The sequence below is a fragment of the Haematobia irritans genome, chromosome 1, assembly GCF_050003625.1.
Source record: "Haematobia irritans isolate KBUSLIRL chromosome 1, ASM5000362v1, whole genome shotgun sequence".
Lineage (NCBI taxonomy): Eukaryota > Metazoa > Arthropoda > Insecta > Diptera > Muscidae > Haematobia > Haematobia irritans.
The window spans coordinates 131,305,437-131,323,179 of record NC_134397.1 but is presented as its reverse complement, the minus strand read 5'-3'; the positions used below and the strand labels follow the sequence as shown (position 1 = coordinate 131,323,179).

At 32.1% G+C, this 17,743-nt stretch overlaps 1 protein-coding gene across 1 annotated transcript in view; it reads left to right on the top strand.

The window, feature by feature from the left end:
* LOC142221804 (uncharacterized) overlaps positions 1–16,597 on the top strand; it is a 73,520-nt gene extending 56,923 nt beyond the window's left edge. The window contains exons 2-3 of the mRNA XM_075291629.1: positions 10,406–10,756; positions 10,833–16,597. Coding sequence (XP_075147744.1) covers positions 10,624–10,756; positions 10,833–11,260 — 561 coding nt within the window. The 5' untranslated portion in view covers positions 10,406–10,623 and the 3' untranslated portion in view covers positions 11,261–16,597. The remainder of the gene's footprint in view (positions 1–10,405; positions 10,757–10,832) is intronic.
* Positions 16,598–17,743: the final 1,146 nt, after the last annotated feature.

The following is a 17,743-nucleotide window of genomic DNA, read 5'->3' as shown; positions in this document are numbered from 1 at the left end:
AAATAAAATTTTGAGAAAATTTTCTATAGAAATAAAATTTTGAGAAAATTTTCTATAGAAATAAAATCTTGAGAAAAGTTTCTATAGAAATAAAATCTTGAGAAAATTTTATATAGAAATAAAATTTTGATAAAATTTTCTATAGAAATAAAATCTTCAGAAAATTTTCTATAGAAATAAAATTTTGAAAAAATTGTCTACAAAAATAAAATTTTGAGAAAATTTTCTTAGAAATAAAATTTTGACTAAATTTTCTATAGACATAAAATTTTGAGAAAATTTTCTATAGAAATAAAATCTTGAGAAAATTTTCTATAGAAATAAAACCTTGAGAAAATTTTCTATAGAAAAAAAAATTGACAAAATTTTCTATAGAAATAAAATCTTCAGAAAATGTCCTATAGAAGTAAAATCTTCAGAAAATTTTCTATAGAAATAAAATTTTGCAAAAATTGTCTACAGAAATAAAATTTTGACAAAAATTTCTATAGAAATAAAATTTTGACAAAATTTTCTATAGAAATAAAATTTGTACAAAATTTTCTATAGAAATACAATTTTTAAAAAATTTTGTATAAAAATAAAATTTTGAAAACTTTCCTACAGACCTTTGGAAAATTTTCTATAAAATTAAAATTGAGAGAAGCTTATATATACACTCTTAGAAAAATATGTTTTTCATATGTTCCGATATAAACAAAATGTGTTTCGGGCACAATTTTAAAACACAATACATTTAAGTGCAAACATGTAATGTTCCTAAACTAACACTAAATGTTTGGGACATCTATGTTAATATGTTAGAATATGTTATGTTTGGGACATGAATGTTTCATAAAAATCATATGTGTGAATGCAAACATGTATAAATTTACAAATTTCGACTAAACATACATATGTTGTGATATTTTATTCAAAGCGACAGAGAGAGTATAGAGAAAGAAATAGAGATGGAAACCGGGAGAGTTGACAAAAGATATCAACATAACACAGCGAAAGAATCAAAAGAGAACAATTTCTATGAAACCGCTGCTAGTAAAAAAACTGTTCACGCCTAAATAAATTTATGTTTATATTATAAAATTATATATGTATGTTTATACTCGACTCCACATTCTTCTTTTGTTAGAGTTTTTGAATTCCTTCCAAATTTTAAAGTTTTGTACCAAAAACAGGTTTTTGTTACAAACTTGTTATTTTGCAATAAAAAAATAATATGTTATCCAAAAATCAGTCAATTTCGTTTATATCAAGCACTTTTACTGACTATAAATCTTTAATAACCCACATTTCGAAGTTTCATTATAAAAATTTAATATAGTATAAATATAAATGCGTAAATTAAAAAAAAAAACCAATGGTGTTCGGTCGGAGCAGGGATTGAACCCACGACCCTTTGCATGCAAGGCAGACATGCTAACCACTGCTCCACGTGGCAAACAAATGTATGTTTCTGTTAAATAATATTATGTTTGCATGGGCTCGTGGGCGCTGCAAACTATGCTATATAAATGTAACTTATAACGATATTTATCTGCTGGTAACTATAACAGCTACGTAGCCCAGTGGATAGTGTGTTGGCTTACAAACTGTATGGTCCTCGGTTCGATTCTCCGTGCAGGCGAAAGGTAAAATTTAAATAATTTATAAAAGTGAATAATTTCTTCAACATTATTTGTATTACAGAAAAAGGTGCCAAGAACTAAAATATTTCGTGGAAGTGAGAATTACGAGTATGTTAGGGAATGAGCACAATCGTCTTTGGGAAAAATTCTTCCAAGCATATAATATTTTTGGGCTCAAAATGCTTCCAAACATATAATATGTTCACATAAAACAAATATGTTAATGTTTCGGCAGTATCCAATAATATATGTGCTTCCTGCAAAATATGTTTGGAACATATGTTAAAGAGGCGATTTTTTTTGAGGGTGTAGAAATAAAATTTTGAGAGAATTTTCTATAGAAATAATATCTTGAGAAAATTTTCTATAGAAATAAAATTTTGATAAACTTATCTATAGAAATAAAATCTTGAGAAATTTTTCTATAGATATAACATTTTGAGAAAATTATCTGTAGGAAGAAGATTTTGAGAAAATTATCTATAGAAATAAAATTTTGTGAGAATTTGCTATAGAAATAAAATTTTGAGAAAATTTGCTATAGAAATATAATTTTGTGGAAACTTTCCAAATATTTGATTACTAAAATTTTTAGAAAATTTTCTATAGAAATACAATTTTGAAAAAAGTTTCCATAGAAACAAGATTTTGACAAAATTTTCTATAGAAATAAAATTTTGACAAAATGGTAGAGTATTTTTGGCTCGAGTGGCAATCGTGGGGGTTAAACTGAAAATAAATTCTATAGTTAACCTAACCTTTTTTTTTAAATTTTCCACTTCTCAATGAAATTTTTCTTTTTTAAGTATATCTCAAATATTTTATCAACTATACGTGGGTATAAAGTTCAATTCACCGTATACATCTATACGAAGAATAAACTACCTCATACCAAAATTTAACTAAATTGTACTCCATATTTTGAGATTTCCACATTTTGAGATTACCAGCAAAATTTAATGCCCAGTTTTACTATTTAAGTGCAGTTCCCGAGATTACATCGTCTCATAACATACAAAGCAAAAATTTCACGAAAAAATGTCCAATTAAAATTTTAATTGAGTTTTAAAAATGTTCAATTAAAAATTTATTTGAATCAACAAATTTTTCAATTGAAACAAAAATCAATCACAAAAATTAATAGTATCAATTAATTTTTTAATTGGATCAATTCATATTTAATTGACCTTCAATTAATTTTTTAATTGATACTATCATTTCAGTGATTGAAGACATTTCAATTAAAGAATTAATTGGATCAATTAATTTCGTGATTGAATCAGAAAAAAATGTTTTGTGTGTAGAGGAAAAACTAAACTTAAAATAAAGAAGAAAATCATTGGTACCAAATCATGATCATTTTAACAGATATTTTGGAAATTTTGTACTCTCCGTTAAAGTCGTATGTCTTTGGACTAAGGAAAATTTTCCTTAAAGTAAAGAGACACATTTTTGGTTTAATGAAATCGTCTTTAAATGAACTGAAATATTGAATCTTAAGATTTAAGATAAAAACGCTTCAAATATAGGCTGAGATTTATTTTGAAGATTTAGCGTTTTTGGTTTAATTTTTGCTTGGAACTAAGAGAATATTTTTTACTTTGAAGTATGCGTTACAATTTGGATTTTTCAACAAGCATTTATTTGCATCTGAGTAGCTTTATTAAATGAGAATGAAAATTCGATAAATGAGATCTGTATCCTAATTTTAGTTTTATTGGCAAAGGCAGATATGTCGCTAAAAATGTCTTTTTGTTTTAAAGAAAACGCACCTTTGTCTCGGAATCAATAGCAAAATTTTTAAGGGAAGGTCGAAATCTTTGGATCCAAGTAATGGGGTTATATTATGGACCGATATGGGCCAATTTTTTCATGGTTGATAGACGACATATATTGATATCACGGATTGCAATGGGATCGAATGAAATTTGCTACTCGAAGAGACTCCGTAATTTAAATCTGAGGGTCGCTTTATGGTACATGGGGGTCATACCGATAAGTTGTCCGATAACGGTTATTTGCAATACCATGCGACCTACATCAATAAGAACTATTTGTGCCAAGTTTTAAATCGATCGCTAGATTCGTTCTGAAGTTAGAGTAATTTCAATAGACGAACATTGCTAGATCGGTTCTTATATTAGAAGTTAGCATATAGGGCTCAAATTCAGTTATCTACGCAGTCAGATCTAAAATGAAAACTGTGGAAAAACTATTCGCTCGGATGGAATCATATATAATCTGGCATGTATAGACTTGTATATGACTCAATTCATAAAGTTCCTTACACCTATTTGCCCATAAACCTTAATTAATAATTAATTATAATTAAGATTTACTTTTTGTTTTATGTTTGTTTTGTGACATTCCCAGAAAATTTTATTCCAGCTAATGTATCATACGTACATGTTATGGAAAATCTAATTTCGAAAGAAACTTATTAACTTTGTGGGTATTCAAGAAAAAATATAGAAGAGAAGAAAAATTGACATTGCATTTAATTAGAAAACTCATTGCCATGACTTTCTAAATGAAATAACCAATATGTATGTGGTGGTAGTGGTGGTATACTAGGGTAGAATATCTGATAGATTGAAATGTATGAAGGAGATTATTGGTCCAGCAAAAAGCTAGCTGCTGTTGTTACATTCTCTGAAGATGAATATGTTGCACTAAGTGCTAATATTTCAAAAGCAATATGGATGGAAAGGAACTTTGAGGGATATGCATATTGTGGACAATATGTATAACGAGCCTTAATAGGAGGATAATCAAGCACGCATATTTATAGCATAGAATATTGAATGCAAAATAGCGAGACATATCGCAATCAAACACCATTTTATTAGAGATCATGTAGGCATGCAAGTAAAATAAAAGGTGATTTTTAACAGCTATACGGGAAAAAAATAAAATACATAAAATTCAGAAAATGCATGAAATCATTATTGGAATCGTTAGTACGGTCCATATGATTTAATGTTGGAAGATTATTTCATGCAAATATTGACCGCAACTGCGCCTCAATCCACTCCATCCGCTTAGTCCAAGTTTTGCATAGCCTTTCCAGCATTTCGGGTTTCATTAAAACATTGGAGGGCCATTGGACAACGTCCGATGAGGAGACGTTGGAGGTTCTACTGGACACATATTTTCCTGCAAATCATACGGCTGAACCCTCTCTTATCTCCAAGAATAATTGAACATTCAATCAGAGGATAATCAATAAGTATCCCACCACTAATTGTAATTGCTTGTCCATCTATGCTAATGTACAGCTAGCATTCAATAGTGATGTGATTGACAAACCAAATGTGCTACATCATCGTTATAGGAAAATCTAAATACGATTTCTACGTACTTTAATGATGATGCTCATTCACAAACCGCGTAAGCAAATTGCGTCAATAGCAGATTTCATTGAAGTAGTCAGCCAACAACATTTGTCGATATTTGATTATTCCACACTTCCCGGAAAGTAATTTGAATGTTCATTCTTGTAAGTAAAAACTTGAGTTTGTTGAATTGGACCACAAAGGAGCTAATATGGCGTACCATAAAGAAAAGGCTGAGAATTCTGGCACCAGTCGAATTCTATTATTTCCGCAACATTTAACGTAAATCGGAGTAAAATGTTGGCTGTTATCATATGATTGTTAATGGGAGCTGTATATAAATCCGAACCGATTGCAATCAAATTTAGCACATTTGACGATACTAATAATTGTATTCTTATGCAATATTCAGGGTAAAACTCTGGCTTCTGGGGTCATATAAGTTTATGCCTGGCGAAAGATTTATATGGGAGCTATATGTTACTCTGAACCAAAACCAATAGCATTCTATTCAGGCCCAAAATAGATAATTGTACCAAATTTGAAGTTAATTGTTCATAGACAGGGACATGGCTAGATCGACTCAGGGTTCGACCCAATATTGCCAAAGACACTATATGTATATCTCGTCTCCTTCCTAGTACTAATATATGGTATACATTATCTTATAATACCCTGTCCCTCCAAGTGATTCAGGATAAACAAGTATATATGGACGTAAATTCGGCCAGACCGAATCTAATATACCCTCCACCATGAATTGCGTGCAATCAAAACAAAGTTCACTTGGATCCAAAGATTTTGACCTTCCCTTAAGGATTTTGGTATTGATTCCGAGCCAAAGATGGGGCTCCTTTAAAATAAAGACATTTTTTAACGACCTATCTGGCTTTAAATCCAGGACTTATAAAATTAAAAATAGGGTACAGATCTCATTTATCGAACTATCATTTTCTTTTCGCGGTATATTAATAACGCTATTAACGTACAAACAAAAAGTCCAAATTTTAACAGATACTTCAATGTAAACAAGTTTTCTTAATTCCAAAAACAAAAAAAAAACTTTAAACCAAAGATGATAAATTCTCAAAATAAGTCATAGCCTATATTTGAAGTGCTTTTATCTTAAATCTAAAGATTCAATATTTCAGTTAATTTAAGGACGATTTCTTTAAAATAAAAAGGTGCTTCTCTAGTTTAAAGAAAATGTGCCTTGGTTCAAAGACATACGACTTTAAAGGCGGGACGCATATTTCCAAACTTTGTGTCCTAAATTTAATAAAAAACACATTTTTAATGCAAAGATTATAAATATAATTTTAATTAAAATTTCATTATTTTAAAGAAATTTGTCCTTAATATTTTGTAAATTGCGCTTTCTAAAATGTAGGTTGCGTAATCATTAATATCACACACAATTTTTTTTCTGATTCAATCACAAAATTAATTGATCTAATGAATTTTTTAATTGAAATGTCTTCAATTACTGAAATGATAATATCAATAAAAAATTAATTGTAAGTCAATTAAAAAATTAATTGAACCAATTAAAAAATTAGTTAATACTATTAATTTTTGTGATTGATTTTTGTTTCAATAAAAAAAAAATGTTGAATCAATAAACATTTTTAATTGAATATTTTTTAAAACTCAATTAAGACTTTAATTGGGAAAATGTTCGTGAATTTTTTTCTGTACAAGTAAATACTTTTCTCGGTGTAACAAATTATACTAAACGCTGTCAACCACAACCGAATTGTTTGGGTTGTTATATATTTAATTATATTAATATATATTTATTAAAATTTATTAAAACTTAATATTGTCATGTTAGACAAAAAAGGCATATTAGATTCCTATATAAGCCAAATGATTTCTTGACCGGTATACCTAGACGTGCCTATAAATATTTACGAAGCGATATGAACCAATTTTTGCGCCGTAATTAAAAAGCCCCAAGTGAAATATGGGGGTCGGTATAATTAATATATAAACAAAATTTAAACCGGATCGAATGAAATTTGCAACTGCAGTAGCTCCAGAAATCAAATCTGTGGTTCTGTTTATATGGGGCCTATATATAATTAAAGACCGATATGGACCAATTTTTTTCACAATAAACTTTTTAATCAAACTCAGAAGACTAAGTCAGATGCATTTTTTTTTAAATTTTTATCAAAAATTTCTTTCATACAACCAATTATTTAATTTTAATCAAACTAAAAACTCTATTAAATTAATTTCATTAAAAAATTAATTAAAATTTTCTAATGAAACCAATGAATTTGTTAATCAAGTATTTTTTTGACGCTCAATTAAAACTGTCATTGATAGTATCATTTTCGTAATTAAAGACATTTCAATTAAAATATTAATTGGATCAATTACTTTTGTAATTCAATTTAATTTTTTTTGTGTGGTAGCGTGATTTCAACAGACGGACGGACATCGCTAGATCGACTCAGAATTTCACCACGACCCAAAGTATTTATATACTTTATGGGGACCTAGACCAATATCATATGACTACAATATGGGAAAATTATCATAGAATTTTTGTGTAAAATGTGGGTATTTTGGCCATATTTGCCAAAACCGGAAGAAAAAAATACATGGAGGCTTTATTTAAATCTGAAACAAATTGAATCAAATTCGACGCACGTCTTTAGAATCTACACGCAAAAAAAAATAATTCTGTCATGCCAAACGATATTTTAGACAAACAAAGTTCGTTTCTCATTTGCTTTTTGCTTTAAAGAAGTTTTATTTGGCAGAAAAGAATATACTTTTTGTGATAAACGTCTATTCTTTAAACAATTTCATAAAGACTAACTCAAAACAAGTATATACGGTCGTAAGTTCGGCCAGGCCGAATCTTATGTACCCTCCACCATAGATTGCATAGAAACTTGTACTAAAGACTGTCATCCACAATCGAATTACTTGGGTTGTGGTATCTTAAAACATCTTAACATCGGTTTCTAAATTGTGAGTTAGTCCATACGTGGTAGAGAGTCAGAATTGAAATATGGGGGTCGCTTATATGGGAGCTATATACAATTATGAACTTGATATGGACCAATTTTTGTGTGATTGGGGATCGATTTATCTGAGGGCTATATATAACTATAGACCGATATGGACCTAGTTAGGCATAGTTGCTAACGGCCACATACTACCACAATTGACCAAATTTCAACTGACACGGATGAAATTTGCTCCTCCAAGAGGCTCCAAAACCAAATCTCGGGATCGGTTTATATGGGGGATATATATGATTATGGACTGATATGGACCACTTTTGGCTGTTAAATATTATATACTACCATCACGTACCAAGTTTCAACCAGATCGGATGAATTTTGCTCTTCCAAGGGGCTCCGGAGGTCAAATCTGGAGATCGGTTTATATGGGGGCTATATATAATTATGGACCGATCTCGATCAATTTTGGCATGGGTATTTGAGGCCATACATTAACACCACGCACAAAATTTCAACTGAATTAGATGAATTTTGGTCTTCCAAGAGGCTCAAATCTGGTGATCGGTTTATATGGGGGTTATATATAATTATGGACGATGTAGATCACTTTTTGCATGGTCATTAGAGACCATATACTAACACCATGTACCAAATTTCAGCTGGATCGGGTGAAATTTGCTTCTCTTAGAGACTCCGCAAGCCAAATTTGGGGGTCCGTTTATATGAGGGCTATACGTAAAAGTGGACCGATGTGTCCCATTTGCAATACCCTCCGACCTACATCAATAACAACTATTTGTGCCAAGTTTCAATTCGATAGCTTGTTTCGTTAGGAATAATATGGTGGAGGGTATAAAAACAATCTTTTCTGGATAATTGCATTTTCCCTCATATCTTTTTCACTTCCACGAGGTTCTTAGCACCTTTTTCTGTAATAGAAATTATTCGATTTTATAATTTTTTTTTTAAATTTTACCTTTCGCCTGGATGGAAAATCGAACCGCGGACCATGCAATTTATAAGCCAACACAATATCCACTGAGCTATCTAGCTGTTATTGTCATCAATAGAGAATTATCCATATGAGTTATATTTATATACACGTAGCATAGCTTGCGGGGCCCACGAGCCGATTAAACAAACTTTATTTAACAGAAACATACATTTAATTGGGCAACGATCCCTGCTTTGACCGAACATCAAAAAGTTTCTTTTTTTTTACATATATTGCAGATATGTTCAGAAGATTTCAAAAAGGTGTTCATCATTACATACTACTATATTAAATTAAATTTACTATGCAACTGTAATATGTGTCTTATTAAAGACTTAAAGTCAGAAAAGAACAGTGTTTGATATAAACGAAATGGACTGTGTTGTTGGCTCAGAAATATTTTTTTTTTTTATTGAAAACATAAAAATTTTGTAACAAACGATTTTTTTTGGTGATAAAAGTTTAAAGTTTTCGAAGAAATTTAAAAAAAATCTAACAAAAAAAAAAACGTTTTCGGTATGGACCGATATGGATCAAATCTTTCGTGTTTCTTAGAGACCACATTCTAACACCATGTTATAAATTTCAACCGGATCGGATGAATTTTTCTACTCCAAGAGGCTCCGGAGGACAAATCTGGGGATCGATTTATATGGGGGCTATATATAATTATGGACCAATATGGACCAATTTTTGCATGGTTATTAGAGACCGTATACTAACACCATGTACCAAATTTCAGCCGGATCGGATGAAATTTGCTTCTCTTAGTGGCTCCGAAAACCAAATCGGGGGATCAGTTTATATGGGGGCTATATGTAATTATGGACCGATATGGACCAATTTCTGCATGGTTGTTAGAGACCATATACTAACACCATGTACCAAATTTCAGCCGGATCGGATGAGATTTGCTTCTCTTAGAGCAATCGCAAGCCAAATTTGGGGGTCCGTTTATATGGGGGCTATACGTAAGAGTGGACCGATAGGGTCCATTTGCAATACCATCCGACCTACATCAATAACAACTACTTGTGCCAAGTTTCAAGTCGATAGTTTGTTTCGTTCGGAAGTTAGCGTGATTTCAACAGACGGACGGACGGACATGCTCAGATCGACTCAGAATTTCACCACGATCAAGAATATATATACTTTATGGGGTCTTAGAGCAATATTTCGATGTGTTACAAACGGAATGACAAAGTTAATATACCCCCATCCTATGGCGGAGGGTATAAAAATTACGAAAAAATTGCATTCATATTTTTAAGGACAAAATATCATTTTATTCCACACAATCGCATTAAACTCAATCAATATCAATAACTAAAATTCAGCCCAAGTTTCTTTTATGAAACTTTTTGTATGCGGGACTCTCCATTTGGATTTGTTTATTTTGACCTTAACGAGATAAGAACTAAATCCTTAAAACATCCTTTTTACATTGTTTACTCTCTCTCTTTCTAGTTAATCTCAAAAACAACTTCCAACTAATGTTAAGCGACTTTGAAGATGAGCCTAACAACAGCAACAAGAATACCAAGAAATAAGAAAAACTACATGGAAATGGAAACTTCCACATAATCCACTGGATAAGTTTTTCTTTTGCCTACAACTGGGAAACAAGAACTAAAATAAAAAGATTTTGTTGTTTTTTATAATAATAACACTTAAAGTTAAAAAAAATGCATCAAGTCTTGAGCTATGAAACTGCAGTGCGTGCCAACACATCCTCCACCTCCGAATACCGAGAATATGTTACAAAAAGGACTTGCATCAGTTTGGTACTGACAATAGCCTTTTTCACCATGATATCGGGTAAGAGAGATATTTGAGGAATTCTATTCAGATGTATGTCAATGGATGATATTTTTCATTTTATTTTTGCTTCCAGGTTATTTATTAGGTAATTTTGTATCGGAACGTAAAAATCACATTCGTATGTTATTAACCAATAAAAAACCCTCAAATATACCCTCGGAAATTGGAAAAGACTCACCGCATATGATTGAAATTGCCAGTAGTGATTATATGAATTTACAGGAATTACAAGCCTATCAAAAACTAAAATCGAAACTTTTGGCTACAGCTCAAAATTTTAGTTCTAAATCCCACCAAGAGGGTGATGAAAACTATAGCTCAAAATCCATTAACTCGGAGATATTCAATCGATACATATCATGTACCCAGGATATTTCATTCAATGCCACCCATGAACTGAGCCATTTCATAGGGAAACTCATCGATGATACATCGGCCCGTCAGAAGGAGTGTATGCGTCGCATTGAGGCTATTATTGATCATTATATGACTAAACTCTAAGATTGCAATGTCATATTGGGAGAAATTAAAAAAAAACACACACACAATTTTTTTTAGAAAACAAAGGCCAAATCAATTTTTACCTGGAAACATAAATTATAAGAGAATTTTTAATGTATGTCTAACGGTGATCCGTATATAAATATCTAGAGTGCGATAAGGAAATATTAGGCTTGTTTTCTTTTAGTACTGGATATCAAAGCCATGATGGACTAAAAGAAAACACAGTACTCGTTTATCCAGGACATATCCAAAAATGGGCAACACTGGCATCAGCTGTTTAAAAACAAGAAAACGAGTGAAATCTTATATTTATAGCCACCACCATAGAATGGTGATGGGGGGTATAATAATATCAAATATATCAATTTCCGACTACATTAATTATATATGTATTTATTCTTGATCAGGGAGAAATTCGATATAACCATATCCATCTGTCTGTTGTAATCAACGTACAGTTTTCAATAATGAAGCTATCGTTCTGAAATTTTGCATAATTAAACTCGTATTTTGTTTGCAGGCAGGTCAAGTTCGGTTAGTAGCGCCCATTCTAAGCGACTCCCCGATTTGGGGTCTTGAGCGTCTAGACATGCCAAGTTTTATCCGATTTGCCAGAATTTCAAAATCTAGAGGTTATTAATAGGTGTACCGAATATGAAGTGAATTGGTTAACTTCTTGATATTTGACTTTCTTGGGCTCCTAGACATCCGAGTTTTTCCTATTTGCCTGAAATTCAAAATCAAGAAGTATTTTGGGCCCATAAAAAAGTGTACCGATTATGGTGTGTATCGGTTCATGGTTTGGTATAGCCGCCATATAGCCCGATTCATGGGGATCTAGATAGTAAAAAAAGCGCCGCCAAAAAAGTAGTGAAAATGTTCTTTGTGGATCCGGAAGTAGTGCAAAATTGGCGCAGAAGCGATGAATTTAACATGGGCTTGTCATAGGACGGATGTCCACCATTTCAACAGCCGTTGCACTGAATTTGCATCACTTCATACTCTGTGATTCGAATTCAGTATTTTGGATGTGAATTAAAAAATGTTGTCATATTTTGGCAAATAAATTTTTTTTATAATTTTAATTCATACTAACGCTTGCTTGAAATGATTGAATTAAAATATTTTGAAAAATTCCCAATATTTCTTGAATGGATTTCGAATTTTTTCGACAAAATTTCAATATGTTGTACCATTTTTTTAATGCTTATTCTGTTTTTAACCTTTTTGAAACAAAAAAAAAAATAATTTGCCCATTAAAAATAAGAAAATAGCGAATTATAAATAATTGAATTCAAAGAACTTCCTGTGTATTTAATATAAAGAACATCTTTGGGGGTACATCTTTTGTGAGTGCTTTTAAAGTTGTGCCTTTGGAAGAACTTCCAAATTTTTTTGCTGGGTATGTATCAGCCGATATCTATTTATATGGATCCAAAAGCCAGAGTTTTTTCCTAATTTGCTTTAAAGTTTGCAAAAGAGTACAAGTGATAGTGTCGTAAAGTTGAGTCAAATTTAGTTGCAATCGGTTCAGATTTAGATATAGCTCCCATATATAGATTTCATCGGATTTACACTCATACGACCAAAGAGGCCAAAGTTTTACTCCGATTGAAATTTTACACAGTAGAATTAATATTGTTACCATACATGTCAAATTTGGTTGAAATCAGTTCAGAGTTAGATATAGCTCTCATATCCACGTTTTTTTCGATTTGAGCAAAAATGGCCAAAATAAAAATATTTTTTTTTTCTTAATGATAAGTCCCCGGTATAACGAAGAAAAACACATTTTTTTTCAAAATTCGTTTTTATTATTCAACATAGTTCCCTTCAAGAGCGATACAACGATTATAACGACCTTCCCATTTTTTGATACCATTTTGGTAGTACTCAGTATACTTTGCGTATAACCTAACCTAACCTTTTAAGGTCTGAGAACAAGGAAAAGTCGCTGGGGGCCAGATCTGGAGAATACGGTTGGTGGGGAAGCAATTCGAAGCCCAATTCATGAATTTTTGCCATCGTTCTCAATGGCTTGTGGCACGGTGCGTTGTCTTGGTGGAACAACACTTTTTTCTTCTTCATATGGGGCCGTTTTGCCGCGATTTCGACCTTCAAACGCTCCAATAACGCCATATAATAGTCACTGTTTACGGTTTTTCCCTTCTCAAGATAATCGATAAAAATTATTCCATGCGCATTTCAAAAAACAGAGGCTATTACTTTGCCAGCGGACTTTTGAATCTTTCCACGCTTCGGAGACGATTCACCGGTCGCTGTCCACTCAGCCGACTGTCGATTGGACTCAGGAGTGTAGTGATGGAGCCATGTTTCATCCATTGTCACATATTGACGGAAACACTTGGGTGTATTACGAGTTAACAGCTGCAAACACCGCTCAGAATCATCAACACGTTGTTGTTTTTGGTCAAATGTGAGCTCGCGCGGCACCCATTTTGCACAGAGCTTCCGCATACCAAATATTGATGAATGATATGACCAACGCGTTCCTTTGATATCTTTAAGGCCTCTGCTATCTCGATCAACTTCATTTTACGGTCATTCAAAATCATTTTGTGGATTTTTTTGATGTTTTCGTCGGTAACCACCTCTTTCGGGCGTCCACTGCGTTCACCGTCCTCCGTGCTCATTTCAGCACGCTTGAATTTTGCATACCAATCAATTATTGTTGATTTCCCTGGGGCAGAGTCCGGAAACTCATTATCAAGCCAAGTTTTTGCTTCCACCGTATTTTTCCCCTTCAGAAAACAGTATTTTATCAAAACACGAAATTCCTTTTTTTAAATTTTTTTCACAATAACAAAAGTTGCTTCACAAAAGACGCTCTATCTCACAAACTAATTGACTTACAGACGTCAAATTTTGACACGAATCATTTGAAGGTTAGTACTATATAAAAATAATATGCATTTAATACTAGCGACGCCATCTATGTGTCAGACCGGGGACTTATCAGCCAACCTGTTATAAAATCGTCATTGCAAAAACGAAAGTTTGTACAATTGACTAATATTTTCTTATGCAATTTGCAAGATGACTTTATATTTCAATATCTCCCAAATATTTTTTACTGACATTGTGCTCCGCCCCAGAGCATTAGCCGATTTAAATTTGAAGTCTAGAGATGTTCTAAAAAGTCTTAAAATATTTTTCCAAATCGGCTCATATTCAAATAAATGTATAAGAGAATATGAACGTTTATATAGCACCGAACAAATTTGAAGAATTTTAAATTGAATCGAAAATGTAGATCTACAAAATGGTGCAGGGTATATTATAGTCGGCCCGCCCGACTTTAAACTTTCCTTACCGGTTTTAAAAAATAAAAATGTGAGCTTCTAAATGTTTCCGTTCAAGTTTTCTTAAGATTTGTTAAAAATATAATCGTCGTCATATGCATTTTTGCTCCTTTAATGTTGTAAACTCTTATTCTCCGAGTATAAGTAATGAAGTAAAGGGTGATTTGTTAAGAGCTTGATAACTTTTTTTTAAAAAAAAACTCATAAAATTTGCAAAATCTCATCGGTTCTTTATTTGAAACGTTAGATTGGTCCATGACATTTACTTTTTGAAGATAATTTCATTTAAATGTTGACCGCGGCTGCGTCTTAGGTGGTCCATTCGGAAAGTCCAATTTTGGGCAACTTTTTCGAGCATTTCGGCCGGAATAGCCCGAATTTCTTCGGAAATGTTGTCTTCCAAAGCTGGAATAGTTGCTGGCTTATTTCTGTAGACTTTAGACTTGACGTAGCCCCACAAAAAATAGTCTAAAGGCGTCAAATCGCATGATCTTGGTGGCCAACTTACCGGTCCATTTCTTGAGATGAATTGTTCTCCGAAGTTTTCCCTCAAAATGGCCATAGAATCGCGAGCTGTGTGGCATGTAGCGCCATCTTGTTGAAACCACAGTTCAGTTCTTCCATTTTTGGCAACAAAAAGTTTGTTAGCATCGAACGATAGCGATCGCCATTCACCGTAACGTTGCGTCCAACAGCATCTTTGAAAAAATACGGTCCAATGATTCCACCAGCGTACAAACCACACCAAACAGTGCATTTTTCGGGATGCATGGACAGTTCTTGAACGGCTTCTGGTTGCTCTTCACTCCAAATGCGGCAATTTTGCTTATTTACGTAGCCATTCAACCAGAAATGAGCCTCATCGCTGAACAAAATTTGTCGATAAAAAAGCGGATTTTCTGCCAACTTTTCTAGGGCCCATTCACTGAAAATTCGACGTTGTGGCAGATCGTAAGTCTATTCATGATGAAATGTCAAAGCATACTGAGCATCTTTCTCTTTGACACCATGTCTGAAATCCCACGTGATCTGTCAAATACTAATGCATGAAAATCCTAACCTCAAAAGAATCACCCTTTATTTCTAACTATTTTCAGTTTAAGGAAATTTTTACTGAATCAATCATATTTTATTAATTTGAAAAACAAAAATAACTAAATGGAGACAAAATAGCTAAACTCAATGGGTGAAATTTCTTCTTTTATTTTCGAAGACACATTTTTCTGGGTGTATACAATATTAAGTTTGCAATTTAAAATTCCAAGAATTGATTATATATCATGCATTTCATTATTTTATATTGCTTAATACGTAAATAATTTAAAGCATTCGTAAGAACGCACATAAGTAATTATTCATACGGAAATTGAGCAAAAAATAAATTTTGTAGAGGATAGTACCATTATATATGGAGCCAAGAGAAAATAAACAAAAACAAAAGGAATTTAAAATAGAAAATCAATAGAATCCTAAAATATACCATACTCCTAATCAAAATAAGATTTAATTCACCAGTATATCAAAACGGATTTGATGATAAAACAAATAAACATGACTCTCAGATACATTTTCTGAGAAACCTAAAAAACGTAAAAGAACTATATTATGTGAAAGCTTTACTTTGGTGAATATTCCTTGTAACAAAAGATTGCTTTTGTAAAAAAACAAAAAAAAAAAAACGTCGTTGATTTAATTAGAACTCAATGTAAACTCCATCCATGGGATAGTATAATGAAATTGGACTAATAATCCAACTATAGTTATTAACCTACATCCATATTTTGTGTATCCACATTAAACAGATAGACTAATTGTACGAATTCATCCATATATCTATACATAAATGCATACATAAATCTATTATATATATACACAAAGTAAAAAAAAAACTATATCATTAATATTGAAAATATGAATATACACATATATGTATATTTTTTAGATATAATTTTTATTTCATGAACTAGAAATGAATACAAAATTCTTGAAAATGATGCAAAGAAACCACATGATTTTATTAACCCAATGGATATTTATTTTGTAACACTTTTAGATTTTTTTATTATATTGTATGTGATTTGAAAATAAAAATAACAACGCATCAAATATCTGTTTAATAAAGTGTTTATATAGATGTGAAAATTTTTATTTTATTTACTGGAGACTGAATTTCGGGTAAGTACTTTTAATCCATTAATGAGCATTGTATCTTTTAAGATACAACCAGAAAAAATTCTTTTGCCTTAAAATTTTGACTGAATTGTACAAAATGAAGTCTGTTGAATTTAAATCACCACAACGCAGTTTTAAAAAATATGCCTTTCATCAAATCTATAGTATTTCTGTGTAGACTGAAACCAATATTGAAAGAAAATTGAAATGAAATTTTGCCCGAAAATTCAAAACCCTACAAATCAATGGCCCCGGATTCCAGAGTTTCATATTTATTTGCTCAAGGAGTGCATTTGATAGCAGATTCAAGTTGGTTGAAATCGGTTCATATTTAAATTTAGCTCCCAGAAATATCTTTCGTTCGATTTACACTCTAATGACCACAGAGACCAAAATTTTATTCCGGTTTACGTGAAATTTTGCAGGGATAGTGTAATAAGCATTAAAATATTCTTTTTGGTCCGGAAAAAGTGAATTGGATATGGGCTTATTGTAGGACGGATGTCCGCCATTTAACAGCACTGAATTTGAAAATGTTTTTTTGGATCCGGAAGTGGTGCCAAATTGACGCAGAAGCGATGAATTTAACATGGGATTGTCATCGAATGGGTGTCCACCATTTCAACATCCGCTGCCCTGAATTTGCACCACTTCTTAAGGTGTGAGGCGAATTCAGTGTTTTGCATGTGAATTAAAAAATTTGTATACCCTCCACCATAGGATGGGTGGTATATAAACTTTGTCATTCCGTTTGTAACACATGGAAATATTGCTCTAAGATCCCATAAAGTATATATATTCTTGATCGTGGTGAAATTCTGAGTCGATCTGAGCATGTCCGTCCGTCCGTCCGTCTGTTGAAATCAGGCTAACTTCCGAACGAAACAAACTATCCACCTGAAACTTGGCACAAGTAGTTGTTATTGATGTAGGTCGGATGGCATTGCAAATGGGCTATATCGGTCCACTTTTACGTATAGCCCCC